Here is a 22,253-nt window from a genome sequence, read left to right on the forward strand (position 1 = left end):
GAAAAAGAAAAAAAGAAAAGAAAAAGCAACTGAGAAGGGTTATAAAAAGAGCAAATACCAAGAAGGGTGAACAAGAGAAGAAAGTCAAGGCAAGGAGGAGCCCAAAGCTGGCAGATCGGGAGGATTTGCAGGGGAGAAGGGGGGGAAGATTGGAAATGCAGCTCTGGAGTTTGCTGCTGCCTCTTGCGCTTCTCTGTACAGCCCTAGCCAGTGGACCCGAATGTGGGATGGACGAGCGCTCCCGCAGGGCGAGAAGGGACACCAGGCACAGCCGCCAGCTCCTCTACACTGCCCCGGGCACCTGTGCCACCAGGTTAGCCCGAGGAAGGCGCTCCACTGCTGGGCTGGAGCCTGGGCATGTCCCCCGCAGGAGGCAACAGCGGGAGGTAGAGGACGGCGAGGAGTCCCTTACTCCGAGCAGGGCGCTCTATTTCAGTGGACAAGGTGATCAGCTGCGGCTGAAGGCAGACATTGAGCTGCCCCGAGATGCCTTCACTTTGCAAGTGTGGCTGAAAGCTGAAGGAGGACAGAGATCTCCGGCTGTCATTGCAGGTAGGTCGCTCGCCGTGCCCGTGGCTGCAGCATCCCTTTTACGTTTCGGGAGCCGGCAGAACAGCCAGCTGTAGGCGTGCGTGTGTATAGGATCCGTGTGTGTGCATTTAAATGTGCGTGTGTGCCTTGCAACGTACGGACGTATGTGAGTGCATGTGTAAACACGCACGGGTGTGTTTATTATACGTATATTCTGTGGAATACTGGAGCTCAGCAAACTCTCTGAAAGTATATGCTGGCAGGAAAAGTTATGTAAACTTTTACATAGGGAAATGGCAGTATCCGGGCTAGTTTCTGTATGTCTGTGTGTATGGATTGAGATGCAGACAGGAGGGAGAGCTCTTACGGTGGGTTTTTAACTCATTTGCAGGTCAGAAAACTGTAAGTAGAGCATTTAAAAGTAGCTTATATGTATGTATGGAAAGAAATGTATGTCCAGCGTGTGGCTGCAGAGAAATGCATGTGTAAGGTCCCTGTACGATTTCCTTAGTTTTATGAGCTCTTTAGCGTACTTTCACTGTTACCTTTTTAGATGCTATGTTAGCATGTGGTTTCCAAAAAGCTATAAAGGAACTTTTGGCTATTGTGAAACCTCAAATGAATCAAATGAGTTTATAAAGTTCCCAACCCCTCGGCACTCAGCTGGGGCTGGGACTCGCGCTGCAGCTAGAGGATGTCAAGTATTTTCGTCTCCCCTTAGAAACGGCAAGTGTAACACAAATGATTGTAAGGTCAAATAGCCCTATAAAACCATTTAGTACTGAAAGCAGCTACCAGGCTGAGCTGTCTGAGCTGAACAATAATGAGGAATATTGCACTTTTCTTGCTGAAATTTTACAAGCCCATCGTGGATTTGGGTCCTTTCCCCCCGCGCTCGCTCCCGCTCCCCCCCCTCCAGCCATCTCCCTCCCTCTCCCCGCTTTAGTGATAAAGTGCAGCAAAGTTGTCGTGAAATCGGATACTTTTTGGAGGGTTACAAACCCTTATAAATGTCGCCACATCCATCTTTGCTCCGAAGGAAGTCATAGAAAATGGAAATGCCCTTAAAAAAAGGAAGCAAGTCAGAAAGAGAAACGGGCCGGGCGGGGAGGGGGGGATGAAGGGGGGGGGTGAAATACATGTTTTACAGCTCTTTTGGCAAGGAGATTCCCTGAAAGCACAAAGTTTCCATGTCCTAGGATGCCTTAAAGAGACAGGGAGGATTTCCCCTTTCCCTTTAACTGGAGGCACTTCCTAGAGCAGGCGGATGCTTTTGCTGGTGGCACCGCCGCCCGCCCCGCTCGCCCGTCCCTGCTGTCCGCTGCCATCTGCTCCGTCCCCGCTGCCCCGTCCCTGACCCGCACCACTGTCGCCTGTTGGTGAAGTTGCTTTGTCCGAAGCAAAACAAAAACTATGATGAACTCAGCAGTGCGTTTCCTTAACTTTCCCCAGTCCCAGCTGCTCTGCTCGCGGTGGGGAGAGGGATGAAGCGTGTGGGGCTGCTGGGATGGGCAGGAGGTGCCAGGCATGGGATGGTCCCCTTTGCTTTCAGTAGGGCAGTCAGACGAGTAATTTCATAGCAGAAGGCATTCTCGTGCTCCACTCTTCTGTTTTCCAGTCTTAACTTAAACCCCCGGCTCAAAGTGCTTCCCTTTCAGCTTAGCGGAGGCAGAATTTGGGTTTGCACAGATCTCATCAGTGGCAGAATACGGTCTGTGTTTTTGTTTGCATTTAATCCGGCACCTAAGACCTCATGTCTGCCTTTGGTGTGAGTATCTGTAATTCATACAATAGGGGACCTAGACAAACACACACCAAGATCATTTGTAGTAAAATACTTTGATTGGCTGGGGGAGGTTGGGTTGTTGCCTGTATAAAACACTTGACCCATTTTATGCACGGAAATAACATTCCGCGGCGAAAAATGAAAAGAAATGCCCCAGTTTAGCACTGTTGAGCTTGCAGCTCTGCTCGGGAGGACTTTGTGATTTTTATTTTATTTTTAAACTCCCCCTTCCCCCCATCACACACTCTTGAAGAGGAGCCAGGTTTGGCTCTGTGTGTAAACACCTGGAAGAGGTCCAAGAGGAACTCACTCGGAGTATCCTCTGCACACCACAGCCTCCCAGACCTGCAGCAAGCTTAGGGAGAGATTACGCTTCCCTCCGTGAGGAAATCAAGGGTTCTGGCTGCCAAAACGTTTGGCTTTCTCATTTTCACTGTTTTGGGATGTGACAGACTCCGGAGCCCTGTTCTGCTGCTGATGTTACATCTGTAGGACCTCGCTGAAAGCCAGAGCTCTTCTGGGTGCTGGGTGGGCAGGGAATGGCTCTTGTTTGCAAACAGTGAGTTTCTGCCCAACTTCTGTCGCAGCTGCAAAGTGGGAAATTGTGTTTGCACAGATCTGAAGGGGAGGGCAGGGCTGGCAGGAGAGCACCTCATTTACAGAGTCCTGCCTGTATCTTCATCTGCTTTCTGCCCCTATCCTCTGCCTGTGCTGACAGCTCTTCTGCAATCCCTCCGTGCCGGCACAAGAGTAGTCACTGCAAGTCATATAGGAGCCACACACCCACACGTGAGCCTATAAGGGAAGCCTGTCTGTTAAAAATTTCATGTAGGACTCGAGTTGTTATCAGCTTCCATGCCTGAGCCCTGATATAAAGGAGCTCCTCTGCTAATCCTGCTACAGGAGTTTCTGTTTCTGTCTGGAGCCAACTCTCCTTACGTCACCCTCTGCTGCAGTATTCAATTTGTTTTCATAAATGGCTAATTTTACAGCGCTGTTAAGTGGGTTCGTCATTGCGCCGGGCCGTGCCCTGTCTCTGATGATAGGCAGTCCTCGGTGCCAGGCTCTGCCAATTTTCACGCTGGTTGGCAGTGATGTTATTGCTGCCCTGTTTGACTTCACTCATATCTGTTCTGGCATTTCTCAGGGAAAACAGTTGGGAAGCTGGAAGTCTGACCCATTGATCCGTGTTACGCAAAACCTCAGCAGTGTTTTGGGAGCTGGGCTGTGCCTCGTTCGCGTGGCTCCCGCCGTGCAGCTCTGGCTCGTGCGTGCTTGGGTCTCTCCCCAGGCCACACTGTTCTTGGACAGACACTCCTTGGAAGTGCACACCTATTGGCACAGTACATCTCTCTTACAGATGCACGCATGGGCACATGGCATTAATCACTCGAGTTTGTGTGCTTTCTGCTATAGTCTTTGAATACATCTCCAGTTGTCAACGAAGGAGTTAAGGTCCGGGCTGTAATCAAGTTAGATAACACGCGTGCCATGCAAAGTAGAACGCTTCAAAGCACCATTGACCTTGCTTCTGTTGTAATCAAAGATACTTCAATTCTACTGTGGAAACGCAACCCCATCCTGAGAAATAGGATCCTCCCGAGTCCCTGTCAGGGTGTTTTCTAGCGTATGACTCAGGAGCAGGAGCTCATGTTTTCGTAGGAAGGAGATGTTGACTCTTTGGTGTCTGGGAGCTGAGAGGAGCGGGATGAATGATCAGCAGCGGGAGCTGGAGTAGGAAGGCGTGCCTTCTCTGAAGAGTGAAAGTTATTTGTGTTTTGTTTTTGTTTTTTTTTTTCCCCTTCCCAGTTTCATTCTCCTCTGTCTCTCTATTCCTCTGCCTGCCAACAGAGAGCATGATCCCAACTTAATAAGGCTTCATATGTAAGGGAGTGCCTATGTTTTCCCAACTTCGGTCCTTGGTGAACATAAAACTGCAGCAGAATCCAAAGAGAAGGAAACGCCAAAATCGGCACAATGGAACTCACTTAAAGCCACAGCTCTTGCATGTGAGAGACTGAGAAGCATCTATGTTGGAGACCAATCATTGGGCAGTAATAAAGATGTATAACTGACACTGCCTAGGTCTGCTTCCTCCTCAGGGTTTAAAAATATCTGTTTGGAGTTTGGTTTCATTTGGTCGACTTCTGGAGTTTTGGTGTCTTTTGCTGAATTAATACACATCAGGTGGGAGCAGTCAGCTGGGTCTTGTCCTTGAAGCCAATGCTCATAGCAGCTGCTCGGGGAGCTCTTTGACAATGAGCTTACACCGAATTTCACTGGGTAGATGGATAGATGGTAGATGGATAAGGCATCATTTTTTTCTCATCTTCACAGCCTGTTGCCTTTCTATTCCACGGATTTGCTTGTTTTGATCCGTAATGAAGTACTGACATGAAGGACTAGAGAATGATTCAGGCATAAAGCTTGTTGTTAATTAGCTCTGGCGTGCGCCAGGTCCCAGGGGATGGGGTGGCAGGGGCTCAGGGCTGCATGGATGCTCCAGCGTAGTGACAGCCCCCAGCACTGTTCCCAAGGGACACAGGTCACCGTGCATCTCTGCATTCCGACGATTCCCCACTTCACAGTTACAGCCCTGGGTAAGCAGTGACTGATAGGGACACTGAAAAAATACGGCATGGTTTGTCATTTACTAAATATTTGTGAGCAGTTCATTTCCTCCCTCCTGCAGAAGCCAGGACGGGATTCAGAAATGGGAACTAAATAGAGATTTTTCTTTCCTTAAGACTTCCAGTTTCAACCAGTCTCATTCTTTCAACTCGCTACACACTGGAGACAGAACCATACAGTCTGAAGAACATGTTTTATTTCCTTAAAGCGCTTCCTTGCAGGCTGCTCTAATCAATGAAATGGTAGTGAAGAGGGAAGTTTGCCTTTTGACATGTGATGGTCGGGTTAGATTCCTCAGTGACGTGTGGCTGCACCAAGCTGTGTCCCAGGCTGAGCTGGCCGTGCTGAGCTTCACTTGAGCCTGATTTACTTCTGGGACGTGCCCAGAAATTCCATGTCCTCAAGGTCTTGCTGAGTGCTGGAGCAGATGTGAAGAGGCCTATTCTGTCTCACCCCAAAGCCTTTCAGCTCTTTTGCAAGAGGGATGTGTGCCTGGGTAACCTGAAGGCAAGAGGACTCTTGGACCAGCAGTGCTCGATGCTGTCAGACCGTGGGGTTAACTGGGTGTGTTTACCTTGGATTTCTGGAGCTCAGGTTGGTCTGAGCAAGAATGCAAAGCCAAAATACAGCATCTATTTTCAAAAATTAGTATTGGGAAAAAAAAAAATTAAAATAAAGACTTCCGTGAGGGATGAGCTGAGATGTTCCCATATAGTAGTTTTGCTTCCAATTTTAGCTGTTTTTCAGCTACTCTTTTCTTTTCTCTGAAAGAAATTACAGGAGCACAAGCAGAGAAAGGACCTCCTGGGTTGCCAAATTTAGTCCCCCGCCGTGTCAGGGATGTAACAGTAGATAATTAGTTCAAACATTCACAGAATATCCACTTTGTTGGTTCTGATATAGCACAGGGCACAGAAAATTTCCCAGCACTCTACTGTAAACCAAAGATCTTTAGCAAAGACCTGGAGACTCAGCTATAATGTAAGGCAGGAAGACAGACGGACAGACTGACAACATCTTAAGTACCCAGAAATCCAAGGCATTGATTTAGAAAAGTGTTAACCATGTCAACTATGAGAAAGAATAACATCTTCTGGTGTAAGATACTGGCTTTCTTATTTTTGGAGAGTCACAAACGAATCAGGTGTTTTGACAGTTATGAAACTTCTATTGAAATTTTAGGTTAGAATGTCTGCCAGAGCTGGTCCTTTCCCACAGATGGTCTGTTTTGATTAATTTCCCATTTTCCTGAGAAAAATATTTTATCAACCATTTCCCACCCTTCTCTGATCGTCACCTGTACGGCAGTTCCTATATCCCATCATAGGAGGAGTGAACACATTCGCTTTATTACATTTTTGCTTCTTCCCCCAATATTCTGAATGTGGATCAAAAAAGTCCTGCTTGATCAAAACCCTCTGCGTTTTTCTCTAAGCTATATCAGCCAGTCTAATGTCATCTTTCCCTTCATTTAACCATTATACATTATGTATTAATCTTTCATTATATATTAATCCTTTTATTTCAAATACAGAAAGGGCACTAGACTTTTCTATTCCCTGGTTCTGGGTATTTGTTAGTGTGTTGTAGGCACAGGGCAGTTGAGTAAGTTGTCCTTTTTTTTCTTTTTCTTTTTGCCCCAAAATGAGACTTCTAAAAATTGTGTTCCTTTCTTCTGATCTTATGTTGCTTTTTGAGCATTTCCCTACCTTATGGTAGCTGGCATCTGACTGGGAATCTTAGTTTTATTTCAGCTTTCTGTGAAGGAGAAATCCTTGGTTGATCTGCTAATTTCTGCTCGTCCCTAACCTCTTTATTTTCTCTGGTGTGAGCACGCATGCACATACACACACAATTTCCAAAGCACCTTTGATTTTTTCCCCAGATCAATACAGCATTTAAACTCCAATGATCAAGGAAAAGCAGCTTGTTTATTTCCCTATGTATCCTGACACAAGTGGCAGATCTTGTAAACTGCTTTGATTTGATGGTAGTGCCTTTTATATAGTTTGCTCTCCCCACAGCCATCCATAAAGTCAAAGCGCTCTTACTCTGAACAAGAGCAGAGCACAATTCTAGAAGGCAAATAAAAAGGAATTAAGAAGAGAATAAGTGAGCATCTTATCCCAGAGTGTTTCTGCTGTCATTCTTCGTCGCAATCTGAGCAATTTGCTTAGTTGGGAACTGCTCAGTGTCCGTAAGGTTGCAGCACCAATGAAGCTGCAGTGTGTATCCATAGTTAAAATGTGAACAAGTGAAAATACAAGTCAGCTTATCCGTTAGTGAGAATGGGGATGGATTCATGTTGCTAGACTTACGCACGCAGCATGGATTTGATCCTAAACCTATCCAAAATCATGAAAAATACCGTTGACCTTGGCTGACTCTGGCTTAGGCTCTGATTTCAGAGTCTTTTGCATCCCTCCTCTACATCCCAGAGCGTTTCATGGTCCTTATGTTATCATCCTTTATTTTGCTGTCCTTTCTTGCTTTGGATACAAAAGAAGAAAAATTGCAAAGCTCTCACGTCAGAGAAATTGGCCAGGGGAAGGGGACATGTTTATTTTAGTTGTTTTTGCTATACTCCAAATCTCACTTTGGCCTTCGTCTCTGTCAACCTTTCTCTCTTTTCTTCAGTGTTGAAACAAGCACTTATTCCAAACACACCGTCTGATTTTCTGTTTTGCTGGGTGATGTGTGTAACTTTCCCGTCCAGTCCCTCCACCCTCTCTTATCACCATTGTAGTCTCTGTTCTTTCTCCACTATCTGATGTCCTCGATTCCTCCATCTTTCCCTTTTTCCTGCTCGGCATTTCTGCTGTTTTCTTCCTCCCTATCAAACCCATGTCATGCTCTCTGTAGTTGTCCTTTTCTGTCCCCATGTGAGGTTGGTGTTCCCTCCTTGCAGACCAAGGGTGGCTCCCATGTTGTTGGCTGCCGTGTTGGTGGCTTCAGCCACACAGCGTTGGAGTGGTGTGGGAACACAGGGTAAGCAGGCTTTGTGTTTGTGTGCTTGGGCAGGCAGATGCTCATGCATATTTTCTGGGAATTATCGGTGTGGTTCTGTTTAATATCTATTGTAGTGGTGCACAAACAAGGAGCGGGCAGTTGTTCTCACAGTGAGGGAGTGAGGGTGAAGTGAAACGGAGACGCATCTGGAACTGGCCTGGTGAGGCAGCATCTGAGAGATATGACATGACACCAGCTCAAGAAAACGAAAGAATTGCAGTGTTGGAGAAGAAAACCAGCCTGTTCTTTGCTGATTAGCTCCTGGGTCTGTTAGACTTTCCTCAAGTCTTCTTTTAGAGTGATGCTTAAGGCCCTCTGCTGTGATTTTCCTCCTTTTCCTTATGTAGCTTATTGTTTATTTGCTTTAAATCACTTTCCCATATGGATTTCTCTCCTCTGACCGATCTCCTCCTCCTTCATCTGATTCCCCAGAGTCTTCTATTGTCATGGAGCTGGGAGAAGAGCAGGCCTGCTCCCAACGCGGAGCTTCTCTCCTCCCTCCTTCTCTTCCTTGCCTATTCTCTGCTGTTAGTGTTGGAAGCATATTCACAAAGATCATCCATTGGATTGAGGAAAGAGATCTTATCACCGTTGTTTTGTTTGTTTTATTCAAGACAGTGAGGGGAAGAAGTGGAAAGGATGGGCCTTCACTGTTACCAGCGTTACTTCGTTTTGAATATAGGTTCATTTTCTTGTGTCCTAATATATTTTTATGCTGTTGTTTTCCTTATCTTGCAATAAGATTGCAGTTTTGTGGTCCTGGTAACATCCTCAGAACATTCTGCTAATTGTGCTGATACATTTGTCAGGTAGGAGCGAGCACTGCACTTCAGGAAAGCTGAGGAATGGCTCTGATTTGTCTGAGGTGTTGCTGTATGTTTGGGACAGAGATGGAAACTGATTGCAGCAGGCTTGGCTTTTTGTTAACCCCATTTTTAGTGATGGTAGTAGGTGATCTTCAGCCTAAGTTGTTCTGCATGTGGAGTCAACACACCTTAATTCCTGTAGGCTGGCCGCTGTTGCTGTTGATGGTTCTTTGCTTTGCTGTGCTGACAGTGGTTATGAAGCCTTTCACTTACCAACGAGTGACATGAGCTCTTTGGACATGGTAGAAGATGAGACGATCTTGAGTTTATCTCTGATCTAGAGGTGCTGACATAGTTGGAATGAGCAGGAGTTACCGTGTTTCACAAATGCAGCATTGTATGCAGCCCAAAATGGGAGAGAAGAGCATCAAGGAATATCACCATATCAAAGAAGCCCCTCGGTTTAGGATACTTCTTGAGTTTGAATGCTTTCCTACTTCTGATACATCTGCACATTGGTCAGTATGTTGACTCAGGAATGCAAAAAGCCTGGCCCTGGATAGCTGAGACTATTAATTAAGGGCAAAACCAGCTAATTTACCCCACAGTTACATCTGGAGCAGACATGGTTGCAGATGGAGCTTTGCACACACCATGTTAGTGCCCCAGTAACTGCAGCCTGTTTTTGGGAAGGGTTAGCACCCAGTGCACACCCTCATGTCTTAACAGCCTGTGCCTCTGTTGGAACTGCCAGCAGGAAGGCTGTGCCTCGTGTGAGCCACTCAAATTGTATTTTGCTCTGAATTCAGCAGCATCTGTGCTTGTAAAGGCTGAGGTGCTAAGGTTGGAATCTGGAGCCTGCATTACTACTGTCTTTCTTTGCTTCTGCCTTGTGGATAAACCAAGCAGCCTCTCTGTGCTCAAAATAGCACCTTCCACCAGTGATAATTTAATAGGAATTATTTTCAGCACAAACTAGACGAGAATTGGAAGCCTCCTGTGCTGTGCTGTGCTCATGAATGGAGATGTTCAGGGAGAAATGCAGTACCAGGAGAAAAAGCAAATGTTAACTAAATGTATTACGCACACGGTTTTGAAACATGTACTTGGCAGAGGGAAGGGTAAGTAGTACAAGCCAGATTCTGCTGTTGAGCACATCAGTGCAAACTCAGAGTTACTCCTTTGGAGAGGAAATCAGGGGGCTGCAGGCTGGCAATCGTGTTGAGTGTGGGGCTGATACAATTTGTGCAGTGGGGAAAACAAACTAGCTGAGAAGTGGATGTTATGGAGAACAGCCTCCAAGCACCATCGCTTTGTGTAATGGTTATGATGATGCAGTGGGAAATGTTTGTACAATGTGGGGTTGTTTTTATTTCTTGGAGCACTTTCTACGTACACCTAACCTATTCCCTTTAGGCTGTAAAACTAGGCCATATACCACTTTTACAGTGAGTCCTTTGTGTTTCCAGCAACAAACACTTCCCAGCTCTGCTCTCCAGTTCTGTGGCTCTAAACTTCTTCACCCCTTCCCATACTCTTCCATCTCCAGCAATAATATCCCCTCCTCTGTTTATAAACAAACACCCTCGGAGGAAGTTCACAGGAAGACAAGTTAGTTAATGAAAATCAACCGTGCACTCAGGTCCAAGCTGTGGGCTGGAGCCAGCAGGGTTACTGGATGTTTCCTACTCTACATCTGCTTGGAGGAGTTTCGTTGATGAGATGTCAGCCTCTCTATATGCCCTTCTTTTCCCACTGTCCTGAAAAACAGAAAAAATGATGGAGGCAAATTATGGTGTCAGTTTGCTTTAAAGTAATGCCCGGACAGTAGCTGAGAACCCCAAGCAAGGAAACAGGCTTGAATGAACTTGTTTTCACATGCTCTGGAGACAGACAAACAAAAGGTCATTGTCTTGAGGCTTCTTCTGGCTAGTGCTTCTAATGGGGGACCTTGGTGGTCTCAGATGGAAGGTGAGGGAATTACCTTTCTGATTCCGTCCAGGAGGCAGAGGAATCCTCTATAAAGCCTTTCCAGCTCCTCAGGATGCATGGGAAAGTGATGGGATGAAGAAAGGCTCTGTGAGTGAGGAGGCTGCAGCAGTAGGGCTGTGGTTCCTCACTTGCACAGAGATGTGGTAGCCATGCAGCGTTCCTGTCCCCAGGAGTGCATTTGGGAAGTGAGGATGAAGGAGTTTTCCTAGCTATTCTAGGTGTGAAAATTGTGGTCCCACTTTTAATTCTAAGCACCCTGAAAGTTTAGATGTGTTGCAAAAGGTCTCCATTGTTAGCAGAATCTCTGTCCCTTAAACTGTGATGACTTCCAACAGTCTTATCTGTTGCTTTTTGTTGAAAGAGCAGTTCTTATTGCACAAACATTTTCTAGCATGTAATTAATAGCTTTATCTGTAAGACAGTTTCAGTGTGGTCTTTCCACCTCCCCCTCTCAGACAATCAGAAATGGGGATTTTGCACTGCAGCATGGGCAAAGTTTATCAGACATTGCACAATCTCTTTGTCCGTGAACAGATTAAAAAAAGAAGGGAGAAAATAGACCTGATTTATACTGGTGAGCTTCCTCCAGGAATTCCAGGATAACCATCAACAGTTTGTCCCATGAGGAAAGTTGAGTGCTTCATTTTTGCCCTTTGGAGAGCTCTGAATTAATGAAGGATGGAGTACCAGCGTATCTTCTGTTCGTCTTTGAGCTGGGAAAGATTGGAATTCCCCAAAGTCCTCTTGTTAGGGATGCTTTAATCAAACAGACTGTTTACATTCTTTGTCTTACCAGAAGCAGTGCTCAAACTGGGGTGGTCTTCAGCTATATGCCATAATACTAGGGGTTTATTTTATTTTATTTTAAACATCAGCATGCCACCAGTTTTACTGGGAAAATGCCGTATCCAAACACCTGCAGGACAAGACAGAAAGAAGCAGCAGCTGCATCTCACATAGGTGAAATGATCCAGGAAGGGGATCTGTCTTTCTTCTGCAGTTTGCTGTCTGCAGGGCTGAGGCTTCTCAATGAAGGTGGGCCAGGAGCACTTGCACTGAGAGGAAGACACCTCCCAGCAGGAGGAAGGTGAGCACCAAACTCTTCCCTTTGCCTCAAGCACAGAGGGCAGAAAAGCATGGGTATTTTTGCACCATCCGTGTGTTTTCTATCCCACTTGTGATGGCCAGACAGTGAACATCCACTCTGACAGTTTCTGTGCTCTGGTACTTAAGAAAACACTAAATGAAATGGAGGCTATATGTTTCCTGAGAGAGAAGGAGGAAGGAACTGAGATGGAGATAGGTTTTCCTACTATCGCCTGTCTTTCATCACATCTTCCTCAGGGTGAACATCTCTATCAAGAAGTCAACACTTTATTGCACATCTGTATTACTGTAATCAGCCATAAACCTTGAAATGGGATCTAAAATTCTCTTCAGATACAATTGAAAAAAAAACAGACCTGTGGTATCTTCTAGAAGTGATGTATTTCTGCTCCCCATGCTCAGTGCAATGCTGAGAAGTACGCACGTAAACGGGTAATGCGGACAACATTCGTCTGAAGCCAAGCGCTCCAACCAGCTGTTCAGCAGCAATGTGATTTATTGAGAGCTGTCAATGTTTTCCACACATGGTATCCTTTGCACCGATGAGCTTGCAGCCTGGCTTTTATGGGGTTTCTCTGACAGTTGTCAAACACTGGGGACAAGGCAAGCTTGACGAGGCACACGTTTTTATGGGAATGTTATGGGCATTGCAACAAGATGTTCTGGAAGGGAAGGACAGTCTGAGAGTAACTGGCAGAGAGGAAAACAAAGGCAGTTGCAAAAGGCTTCCTTTTTACTGGTGGTTTCAAGAAGAGAACAGCAATTTCCTCCAGCAATAAATTAGATGTTTTGGGAGAAAGAAAGGGTGTTTGGTTAGACAGTGGTGACACTGCTGAGAGATAACTATGCTCCCTCTCCTGCAAATTCAAGTTTCTTGTTTTGTGGCGGAGTAGTTGGGGGGGGCACAGGTTGCTGTGGAGTTTTAGTTCCTGCTCTGCAGCTGCTCTGTGGTGTCCTCAGCTCAGTCCTTGGATCGGTGAGGGTGGGAGATTGGCTCTCAGCAGCTCTCAGAGAGACACTGCATGTGAGGAAGCGGTAATTACACCACTGTAGCTCTTTGGTCGTGTGTGATGCAGTTCATGATGAACGCCACACCACTGTACAAAGAGAAAGAAATGCTTGGCCAAGAGTTCCCATCAGCGAGGGTCACGCTAGGTCCCTGCAGTGTTGTGCAGCTCTAAAATGGGAACTGGGGTTGTAGAATGCTGAAGAGACAAAAAGACAGAAGCAGTTCTTGCTGATCTCAGCTTGTCAATTTGTCTTGACTTGTGTAAGCTTGTATTCGTGAATATCACAGGTATTTGTTTTCCCCCCACTGAAAAACAGAGCTGTTGCCTGAACAGTGACTCTGGCCACGTTCCCTCCTATTCAGCACAATGCAATCTTGGCTCTTTACTAGTTAATATTTTCTGTCAACAACCTGCAAGAAAACATAAAATCAGTGCTGATAAAATTTGCAGATGTTGCAGAGTTCAGGGAGTGGTAAACAATGACCAAAACAGGACTCTCATTTGGGTGTTTTCATAAATTGAGAACATGCAAACAGTATGCATCAGAATAAAGCCAAATGTGAAGTCATACATATAGAAAGACGAGAGGCAGGTCATGCATAAGGGATGGATGGTGGGGGAAAGATCTTTCACCTGGAAGCTAAGCGTGTTGGAGTGACTCTGTGTCAGAACAGATAAAGCGTCTGAATGTGAACTGCCAGTGTGATGCTGTGGCCAAAGGTTTCGAGTCATCATTAGCTGTGTAAACAAGGAAATGCTGAACAGGATCAAGGAGGTTGTGTTATCCTCGTGTTGACAATGGAGAAGCTGCTGCTGAGGCACTTTGTACAGTTCTGATGTCCATCCACAGCTTAAGAAGGATGTTGTATGGGAGAGGATTTAGAGGGAAAAAAAAACAATCATGAGCATGATTATAGGATTTGTAACAAGTCATAAAGCATTTGACTCGAGAAGATTAAGAGGTGAGTTGGTCATCATGATCTTTAAGTATATGTTTAGGGAACATTAATCTGATAATTAGAGTTTGGAAATCTAATAATAGAGGATATGAGTAAATCCAATGAATGAACTAAGCAACTTCAGAATAGAGAGAAAATGCACTGTTTTGGTGAAAGTATTCAGTCATTGAGAAGCCTTTCTGAGTAGAATGGTGGAGTGTCTGTCACCAGGTTCTTTTAAATGAGAATTCAGTGTTTTTTCAAATTCTTATTTAAAGAGGAGTTAATTCAGTCCTCACCCCCTATTGTGTCTGAGTGCTTCTAATGTTGTATCACTCTGGGGTTTTCAGTTATTACTGCAAAAACAGGAACAGCATGAAACTGCGTCAGGAGAAGTTCAGACTGGATATTAGGAAAAGGTTCTTTACCAAGAGGATGGAACAGGCTCCCCAGGGCAGTGGTCATGGCACCAAGCCTGCTGGAGTTCCAGAAGTGTTTGGACAACACTTTCAGACATATGGTTTGATTTTTAGGTAGTCCTGTGTGGAGCCAGGAGTTGATCCTTGTAGGTTCCTTCCAACTTGGGATACTATAAGGTTCTATGATTCCAACTAATTGAAGCAAACAATAGGATGCTGACTTCAAATCCTTTAATATTCCATTGTAACTATGGATTTTTCTTGACTCTGGGCACTTTGTAGGGATTCCTGGGCATTAGTGTGCTTGAACTATCAGGCTTAGTGTAGCGTGATGTTCTTCATCTTATTTAGGTTTTGTCACCTTTAACCAGGAGAGATTGCCTCAAAACATACAAGTGTGTTAGTCTGAAGGCCGGCTCAAAAATAAGACTAAAATCTTCTCTTATTTAAGGTATTGAAGGCTGGATGTGGCTCTGGGCAGCCTGGTCCAGTGGTTGGCAACCCTGCCCACAGCAGAGGAGGTTGAAACTAGATCATCTTTGAGGTCCTTTCCAATCCAGGCCATTGTATTCAGACATGTAACTGTCGGCTTCATTGAGACCAAGATCTTACCTCCAGAATGTGACCTTCGGGGAGTAAATCAAGGTTCCCCACTGCAAACTGGAGCACTGACAAAGTCAGGGCTGTGGACTAACACAGCAGACATCATTTAAAACAAAGAAGTGGATGAGAAAGCAGAAAATAAGCTTGGGGTGACTTTTGCTTGCCATATCCTTGCTGGGTGGTCTGTCTGTCAGTCTCAGGGCAGAACAGCACTCCCTTAAAATAAAGAATGAAGCCCAGTGCTCAAAATGCCCCAGCCTGCTCCCTCAGTCCATGTGCATGTGAGTGTGTATGCACACAGAACGTAGTACATGTACATGCTTTTTGGTTAGTCTTCATTTCTTTGGTTCCAGATTTAACCGAAAGTGGAAGGGCTGAAATAACATAAGAAGGGTTGAACATATGATATTTCCTGCTGCTCAGCTAAACACAAGAATTGCCAACAATCTTCCAAGGTAGCTTGTTTCTTTTACATTTTTTTCTCCCAGTTCTGCAGACTTGAGAAGGTCAATTACTTTTGAGAAGCATTTGACTTTGGCAATGCTCATGGAAAGTGAACTAGAATTATGACCTTTTGGAGGTTTGCCCATCGCTGTCCCATCTCGTCCTTTAAGAATTAAGGGCTGAATGTTAAGCTCTAGCCTTCAATTTAATAGGTGTGAATTTGCGTCTGTACACCTCTAAGATGTTGCTACGTGAGAATTTCTTATTAGATATCCATTTAATTGTGCTCACAGATCAAGGGATCACTGCTATTTGTATCACAGAAATACACACTCAGGTATTTCCAGGAGGAAAATGATGCCCAAACAAGTGACCCCGGATTCAAACTGAGCAGAGAAAACAGAGCAATAAGATCATGTACTAAAGTTAGTGTGTGGTGACTACAGCCTATCTGGAATGCATTCTACAGTAGTTATATCATGTTAGGCAGATTTTTTTCTTTTTTTTTTTTCCTTTTTCAGCAGGATGTTTCCTAGAAAGCAAAAATATCTCTGTGGTTTGTGTATGGGTTTGGAACTTATATGCAAGTATGGAGAGGGGAATTTGAGGCCTGAAATAGTCATGATTAGAGAGGACCCGGATCCCTTTTAAAAGGGACAGCATAACAGAGGCACAGTGAGCTCTGCTCTGCCTGCTGATACTGCACGCTGTTCTGTGTACCACATCTGCAGCTTTTCTGGTAAGGGTGGTAGGTACTTTGGTTGCTTCTATGAGTATAGGAAAGATGCAGTCATATGGGAAAGCCAGATGCGGTAAGACATTTGAGTCTGGATTAGATCTAAGATACTTTTGCAATAAGAGATTTAATTCTCACAGAGGCCAAGATCTCGCATGGTATAAATCAGTGCAAATGCACTGGAACCACTGAGTTCTGTGCTCACAAAGTGTCTGCCCAAGAATGTTCTCAAAATCCAATTAAATAACTAGAACTGTTTCATGTGGAAATGCCCCTCAATTACAAAGACAAGTCTAAGCTATCATGATGTGATTTTTACAGTCTCCTTGCAGGGTGCCCTAGTTTGCATTCATGGAATTTTTGTTTTCATTTTGTTTTTGTAATATTGTGGATATTGGCCATCTGTCTGATCCCGGAAAGGTTGTAAGGTTGTTCCCGCTCCCCAGGTTCTCTTCCCTCTCACTCATTGATCATAATGTTTGATTTAGGTGCCACTAGATTTCCTTCTTTGTTCTCCAGCCCTAACCTGCCCCCTACAAACACACGCATTGTGCAATGGTGTAAAAGCTCTTCTCTCTGCAGCTGGGAGTAGTAACAGCTCAGCTGGTTCCAGCACTGCCCTAAAGCTGCTGTAAAGGTCAGTGACTAGGGAATTCTAAAAAGCAAAACAAGCTGTGTTGTTGTCCCCCTTTCAGTTCTTGCTATGTATTTTGATCAGCACCACAAGCAGTCTCGTTGCACAGACCTCCCCTGATTGCTGCTGCGCTTTGCTGGCTGTGGTGAGGGCTCTGCAGGGCAGCACGTTGGGAGACTTTCCAGCACAGCTCTGGGCTCGGCCACTGCTGCAGCTGATTGACTTGCAGTGCTTGTCAGGCACAAAGCACATTTTGAAAGGAAATGCCATATTGAACTCCCAGTGAGCTGATGGGTATTGTGCACGGTCATCTGATGGCACAGATGTGCCCCTAATAATCCTTCCAGGAGAGCGTTTCCTCCTGGGATGCTCTGGCCATCTGATCTGCTCTGAGGTATGCTGACCTATCTTGACCCAGTTTATGATCAATTCTATCTCCTGTTTTCTGAAAGGAGACCAGAAATACCACTTTATCATTTAGATTGCTTGGAAGTTGTGGTAATTACGTATCTGTCCCTTCCATGGAAGACACTCTCTGTTTGCTCTCAAGCATTAACTCTTACAAATGGGAGGAAAGTCGCTCCACGTTAGCATGCTCAAAAGTAAATTTGTCAATAGAGCTTGATATCTAATCAGTGTTTGGCTAATAGCACAAAGGGGAGGAGGAGACCTGGAAGCAGAGGTAGCGGATGTGCCACTGAGCACGTTGCTGGGAACAGTTCCCTGGCATGCCATTGCATTTATGTCCTTTTTGTAGGTTTTGTGTGATTCCAGTTCATTTGTACATGCACTTGTGAAAGATGGAAAATGTTCACGCACATCTCTTGATATGTACCCATATGCTTTGCAATATGCGCTTACAAAGGGGGAAAAAAAAAAGCTGAATTTCTCTAAAGGTGAACACAGTGCCTGAGCTACAGTGGGATGGTTAATTTGTAACCCAGTTCTGCTGATCAGTGAGTTCAGGTAAGCTTTGAAGCCAAGAAGTTTTCAGGTTGCTTTGAGTTAAGCCAATAAACTGTTGAGGGTTTTCCATTCCCTATCTCTACCTGAAGTTGGGTTTTCATCAACACCTAATTGCTTTATTATCAGTGGGCCACAGCAGTGTGTCTGAAGCTGGCAGCCATCAACCTGATTCTTGTCCAGATCAAACCTGGAGAAAAGTCTTCCACGTTCATGACGTACACCACTGATTCTCTGAAGGAGCGTGGTAATGACTGCACTTGCAGTAGTATCCCAACAGAGACTGCCTGTGCCATCTTAATTACTATTCCCATGAGTGCTCTCATTGTGATCATCTCTAATAACATGGACACATGCTGGTTTTCCAGCTTCAGCCCAAAATATTTGGTTGTTTCTGAGAACAAGGCAGGAGAAATAAATTGTTCTGCAGGTATTAGAAAATTCTTATCCTTATTCTAGAGAACGTTCCTACGCTCCTGAGCTTTATAGAAGAGACTAAAATTTGACCCTTGGGAAGGATGTGCTTTTTCCATCCATCTAAAAGCCTGTGCAAATGTAGTTATTGGATTACAAAGAGCCACAGTTTGTTAACCAAGTACCAGTCGCCACTGGTTCTGCAGCTTTATCGTGAAATGTTTGGGGAGATCTAGATAAGAAGGCACCCTTCCTGCTAATACTTGTTTATGTTGATCCTATATACAGAGCAGCCCTTGCAAAAGCAGCGCGCCGTCCAAGGATGACCCTGTTATGATGCTGCCAGGCCTGGAGCTCACTCCTCTGTGCCACATGGTTATGCAGTGTTGTGTGTTCACTTACACCTCAAAATCCCCCACAATCTAATAATTTCTCACCAACCCCAGCCTACCAGGTCTGTTTGCAGTAAGCTCTTATATACTGTTAGCGGGTATATTCTCACAATGGGCTCAGCCAAGTGTCACTAACATGATTGTCCATGCCAGTAGCTGCTCGGCTGCAGCCTACATGATTTTCTTATCAGAAGGGAAGGATTTATGTAATGTTCATAGCTAACCAGCAACTACAAATTCATGTGTTGCTGGTGCAGCCTTTCTCACCTCCCTGTTTTCAGGCTTCAAGCTATCTTGTTGGGCATATGAGTGTCTGGGAATTTGAAAAATGGTATAGAAAATATGTGTAGTTCAGTGCTAAATGGCAATGATATTAAGACTTTGATACTGAGAAGAGCCTTGTACCAAATTCTCAGGGTTAGATAGGCATAGCTTTATTAGGCTCTGTATTTCTACAGAATGAAGACCTTGCCTTTCATGTCAAAATGAAAGAATTCCATCCTTCTGTCTTGTATCTGAATCCTATTGCATAGCTTGGAAATGTTAATATCTTGTCTGAAATTAGTTGGATTGATAGCAGTGGCAAATATCCCCCTTTTCCTCACTTGGTACATTGCCACCTGAGCAAGTCTCAGGTGGTTTGCTTGAGACATTCCTGGGCTCAGGGGCTGACCTCAGGAGGCCTCTCAGCTGCACTGGAAATGGTATAGATAGAGATGTTGCCTTAAGTACTCTAGATTTTGAATTATTTAACTATCGTGAAAGGAGATCATGGGGGCTGGGAGAGGCATGGCAAAGGAAAGGAGAGATTATTTCTCCCCTTTGTAAAACTGTATTGGGTTCAACATCATACCATGAAATATCCAGTGCAGAACTCAAGAACTGCTCCAGTGGATCTTCGCTGACTTATCCAATTGCATGGAACATGGGGATACTTAACCCAAATCTGTCGGTTTTAATTATTTTCCTCTGGACAGATAAAAGCTTTCTATAGGTTCCTGTAGAATATTTGCTCTTTCAAGCGTTCCTCTGTGCTTTGATACTAAACGATTAAAGCATGCTAAAGAAAAAAACAGCCCCAACCTTTAGCTCCCTGTTCTTGGGCCCCCTGACTGCGGCTTTGATTGTTGACCTAAATTCCCCTTTCATAACTGAGTCCTGTCACCTCTGGTTGTAGTCTCCCAGCAAAACAGGCACAGCCAACTTCCAGAAGTGCAGAGCACCGCTTTCTGCTCCATGCGGCTGGGACGGCTGTGCAGTGCGCCCGAGGTGGTCAGCATCGAAGCAACCTCCTCCTTCCCCTTCCCCCAGCCTCAGCTCCTGGAAAGTAAAGCAAAACAAAGTCTCGATTTTATTCCTTCCCATTGCTCAGCAAAGGGGGGAAACTTTTTTTCTGCGTAGAGAAATAAATTCTTAGGTAATTCTATGGCTGGGCTGATTACCGGGAAGCATGCTGTTAGCAAGATGCAAGAGCTGGCACTGAAGGGGCCGAGGGAGGCCTGGAGTCTGTTATTGATAATGTTAAAACGAATTACAGCAGCTTGCACGGGCTGCTCTGGCCTCTTCTTTCAAACTCTGCCCACAGAGAGCTGCTTATGACTTGCAGCCTCAGCCTCTAGCTGTGAGTTCCCGACTCTGCGGCGGCTCCTGACAGCTCCTGGGAACTGTGTGCTCCTGTTGGCACCGTGAGGATGCAGTGCCCTGTGCCCAAAGCCAGATCTTCCCTTAGAATTCAGCAGACAGTGTTGCTCATTGGCCTCATGCTGCCTCATCCCATCCAGCACACGGGGCTCAACAGCATGGCTGTAAGTTTCCAGTGGGATCCTAAGAACAAACTGAGGTAGAAATCACCATAGAATCATCAAATGGCTTGGACTGGACCTCTAACCCATCCAGTCCCAACCTTCACCATGGGCTGGGATCCCCTCCCCCCAGCTCAGGCTGCCCAGGACCTACCCACAGCCTTGGGCACATCCAGGCATGGGCACCCGCAGCTCTGAGCCTCACTGCCCTCTGAGTAAAGAAATCGCACACTGGCCTTATTTCATGCTTCCTGAATGCGATCAGGTTTGATGAGCAGTTGTATTTGGGAGCAGCTGTGGCTCGGTAGCCAAAGAAGTGACATTTCAATTCAAAAATAAAGGGAGAAACTGTACTACTGGTTTTCCATGTTTGACTGTTGGCACTAGGCCTTCGGGGTTCAGTTTTCCAGCAGTACCCACTATCTCGGTGCCTTGGAATTCGCTTCTCCTACAAGGGACAGGTATCACAGGGCTGGAAGGAGCCCGGTGGGCCTTCCCTGCCCTGGCTGAGCACAGGAACATGGCATCGTGGTGTGTTCGTGCACTCCTCCAGAGCTGTCTGACTCACTGCTTGTGGGGAGGGAAGGTTAACAATGACTCTTACTGGAAAGCTGAACTTGTGCCTCTTCTTTTTTTAATAAAAGATAAATTCAGTTTTAATCCCTTGGGCTTCAGGAACAGGAGCTTTGCAGGGAAAGAAGTCCCTCAGATGAGGGGTTAGCAGGGCTGTCAGTGTTCTCTCAGCTACCGCCCCGTCCCTTTCTAGCAACTCAAGGCAAGCAGAAGTGAGGAAAACTGTTTGCTGCTGTATGAAACTTGTACATATTTTTTTAATCTAATTGCTGTGGGGAAAACAAACATCAGTTTTATTTCGCACCATTTCTTGGCTCAGGAACTTGAGGCGTATTCGCCAAATTGTGGTTTTGCAGTCATTGGATTGAGTCTCATTTACCATGAGGCCTCTTTACACCGCTCTTGGTTTCTTGAGGGACACAAAGTAGCTAAAAATGTCCTCTGCGACGTTATTGTAAAGAATTTTCTGTGTAAATGAGCATCTACACTCTATATGTTTTTCATGTAAATGTTGGTTGCGGTCACAGCTGAATTTTGAAATTCAGTGTGAACCATTGTGAGGGGGTTATTTTGCTCAAAAACAGCCTTGTTTGGGGTAAAAGAGGCCTCTTCATGTTTAAAGTGTTCTTAATTAGTTTAAGAAATAACTCATGGCTATGGAACCTTTTACTAAATTGAAATAAATTGTGAAAACATCAAATTATTCAGTTTTCAGAAGTTCTGGCAATTATCTGACATGTCCCTCTTCCAATGGTTTTGCCCTTATTAGTTGTCACAGAAGAAGTAATAAATTCTTTTATTATGACATCCGAAGTCCCAGCTGAAATGAGTTTCATTGTGCTGGGGACAAAACGGAAAAGTGACACTCCCTTAGCCGGAGGAGTCGTAGTCTGAAGCCAAAAGTAAGTGAAGGAATGGGAAAGTAGGTGCAGCAAACAGGCAAAAGAGGGTCATAAAGAAGTGGTACAGCTCTGCAAGTTATAGGGAGTGTGCGTTTCTCATCCCTATTCTTATTCTTTTTCTTTTCTTTTAAGAATAAAACAAGTCTTTCTGCTGAAGGCATTGGGATCAATCCATCTTTTCATCAAGAGTTGAATGTCTGTAATAGTAAAAGTTTAAAAAAAGAATACTGGATTTGGCATATGGGTTCAGAAATGACCTTTGCCCTAAACTAGAAAATGTAAGGAACTAGAATAGTAGACTGTTTCAGTTCAGCAGCTTTCATACTGGCGTGTTCAGTGGTGTCCCTATTGTCACTGTTTTTTTTCTTTCTCTGCCCTCCTTTGGCTCCCTGTAAATCTCGAATTGGTGGCAGCTGTTTGAGCCAAGCTCAAGACACGTTGCATCACATCAGGGTTTAAGTGCTCAAAGGCAAGGGAGGATTGCTACTATTCTGTAGTATTCCTCCAGCAGCTCCATCTGTTCAGCTGAGGTCAATCACTAGCATCATGCAGCACTTCAGA

The 22,253-nt window shown here is 45.0% G+C and overlaps 1 protein-coding gene across 2 annotated transcripts in view; it reads left to right on the plus strand.

Moving 5' to 3' along the window:
• The first annotated feature begins 6 nt into the window (after positions 1-6).
• PAPPA (pappalysin 1) overlaps positions 7-22,253 on the plus strand; it is a 171,980-nt gene continuing 149,733 nt past the window's right edge. For both annotated transcript variants that reach the window (XM_010720813.2, XM_019621403.1), the window contains exon 1: positions 7-552. In XM_010720813.2, coding sequence (XP_010719115.1) covers positions 156-552 — 397 coding nt within the window. In that variant the 5' untranslated portion in view covers positions 7-155. The remainder of the gene's footprint in view (positions 553-22,253) is intronic.

This window comes from Meleagris gallopavo, chromosome 19 (assembly GCF_000146605.3).
Source record: "Meleagris gallopavo isolate NT-WF06-2002-E0010 breed Aviagen turkey brand Nicholas breeding stock chromosome 19, Turkey_5.1, whole genome shotgun sequence".
Classification (NCBI taxonomy): Eukaryota; Metazoa; Chordata; class Aves; order Galliformes; family Phasianidae; genus Meleagris; species Meleagris gallopavo.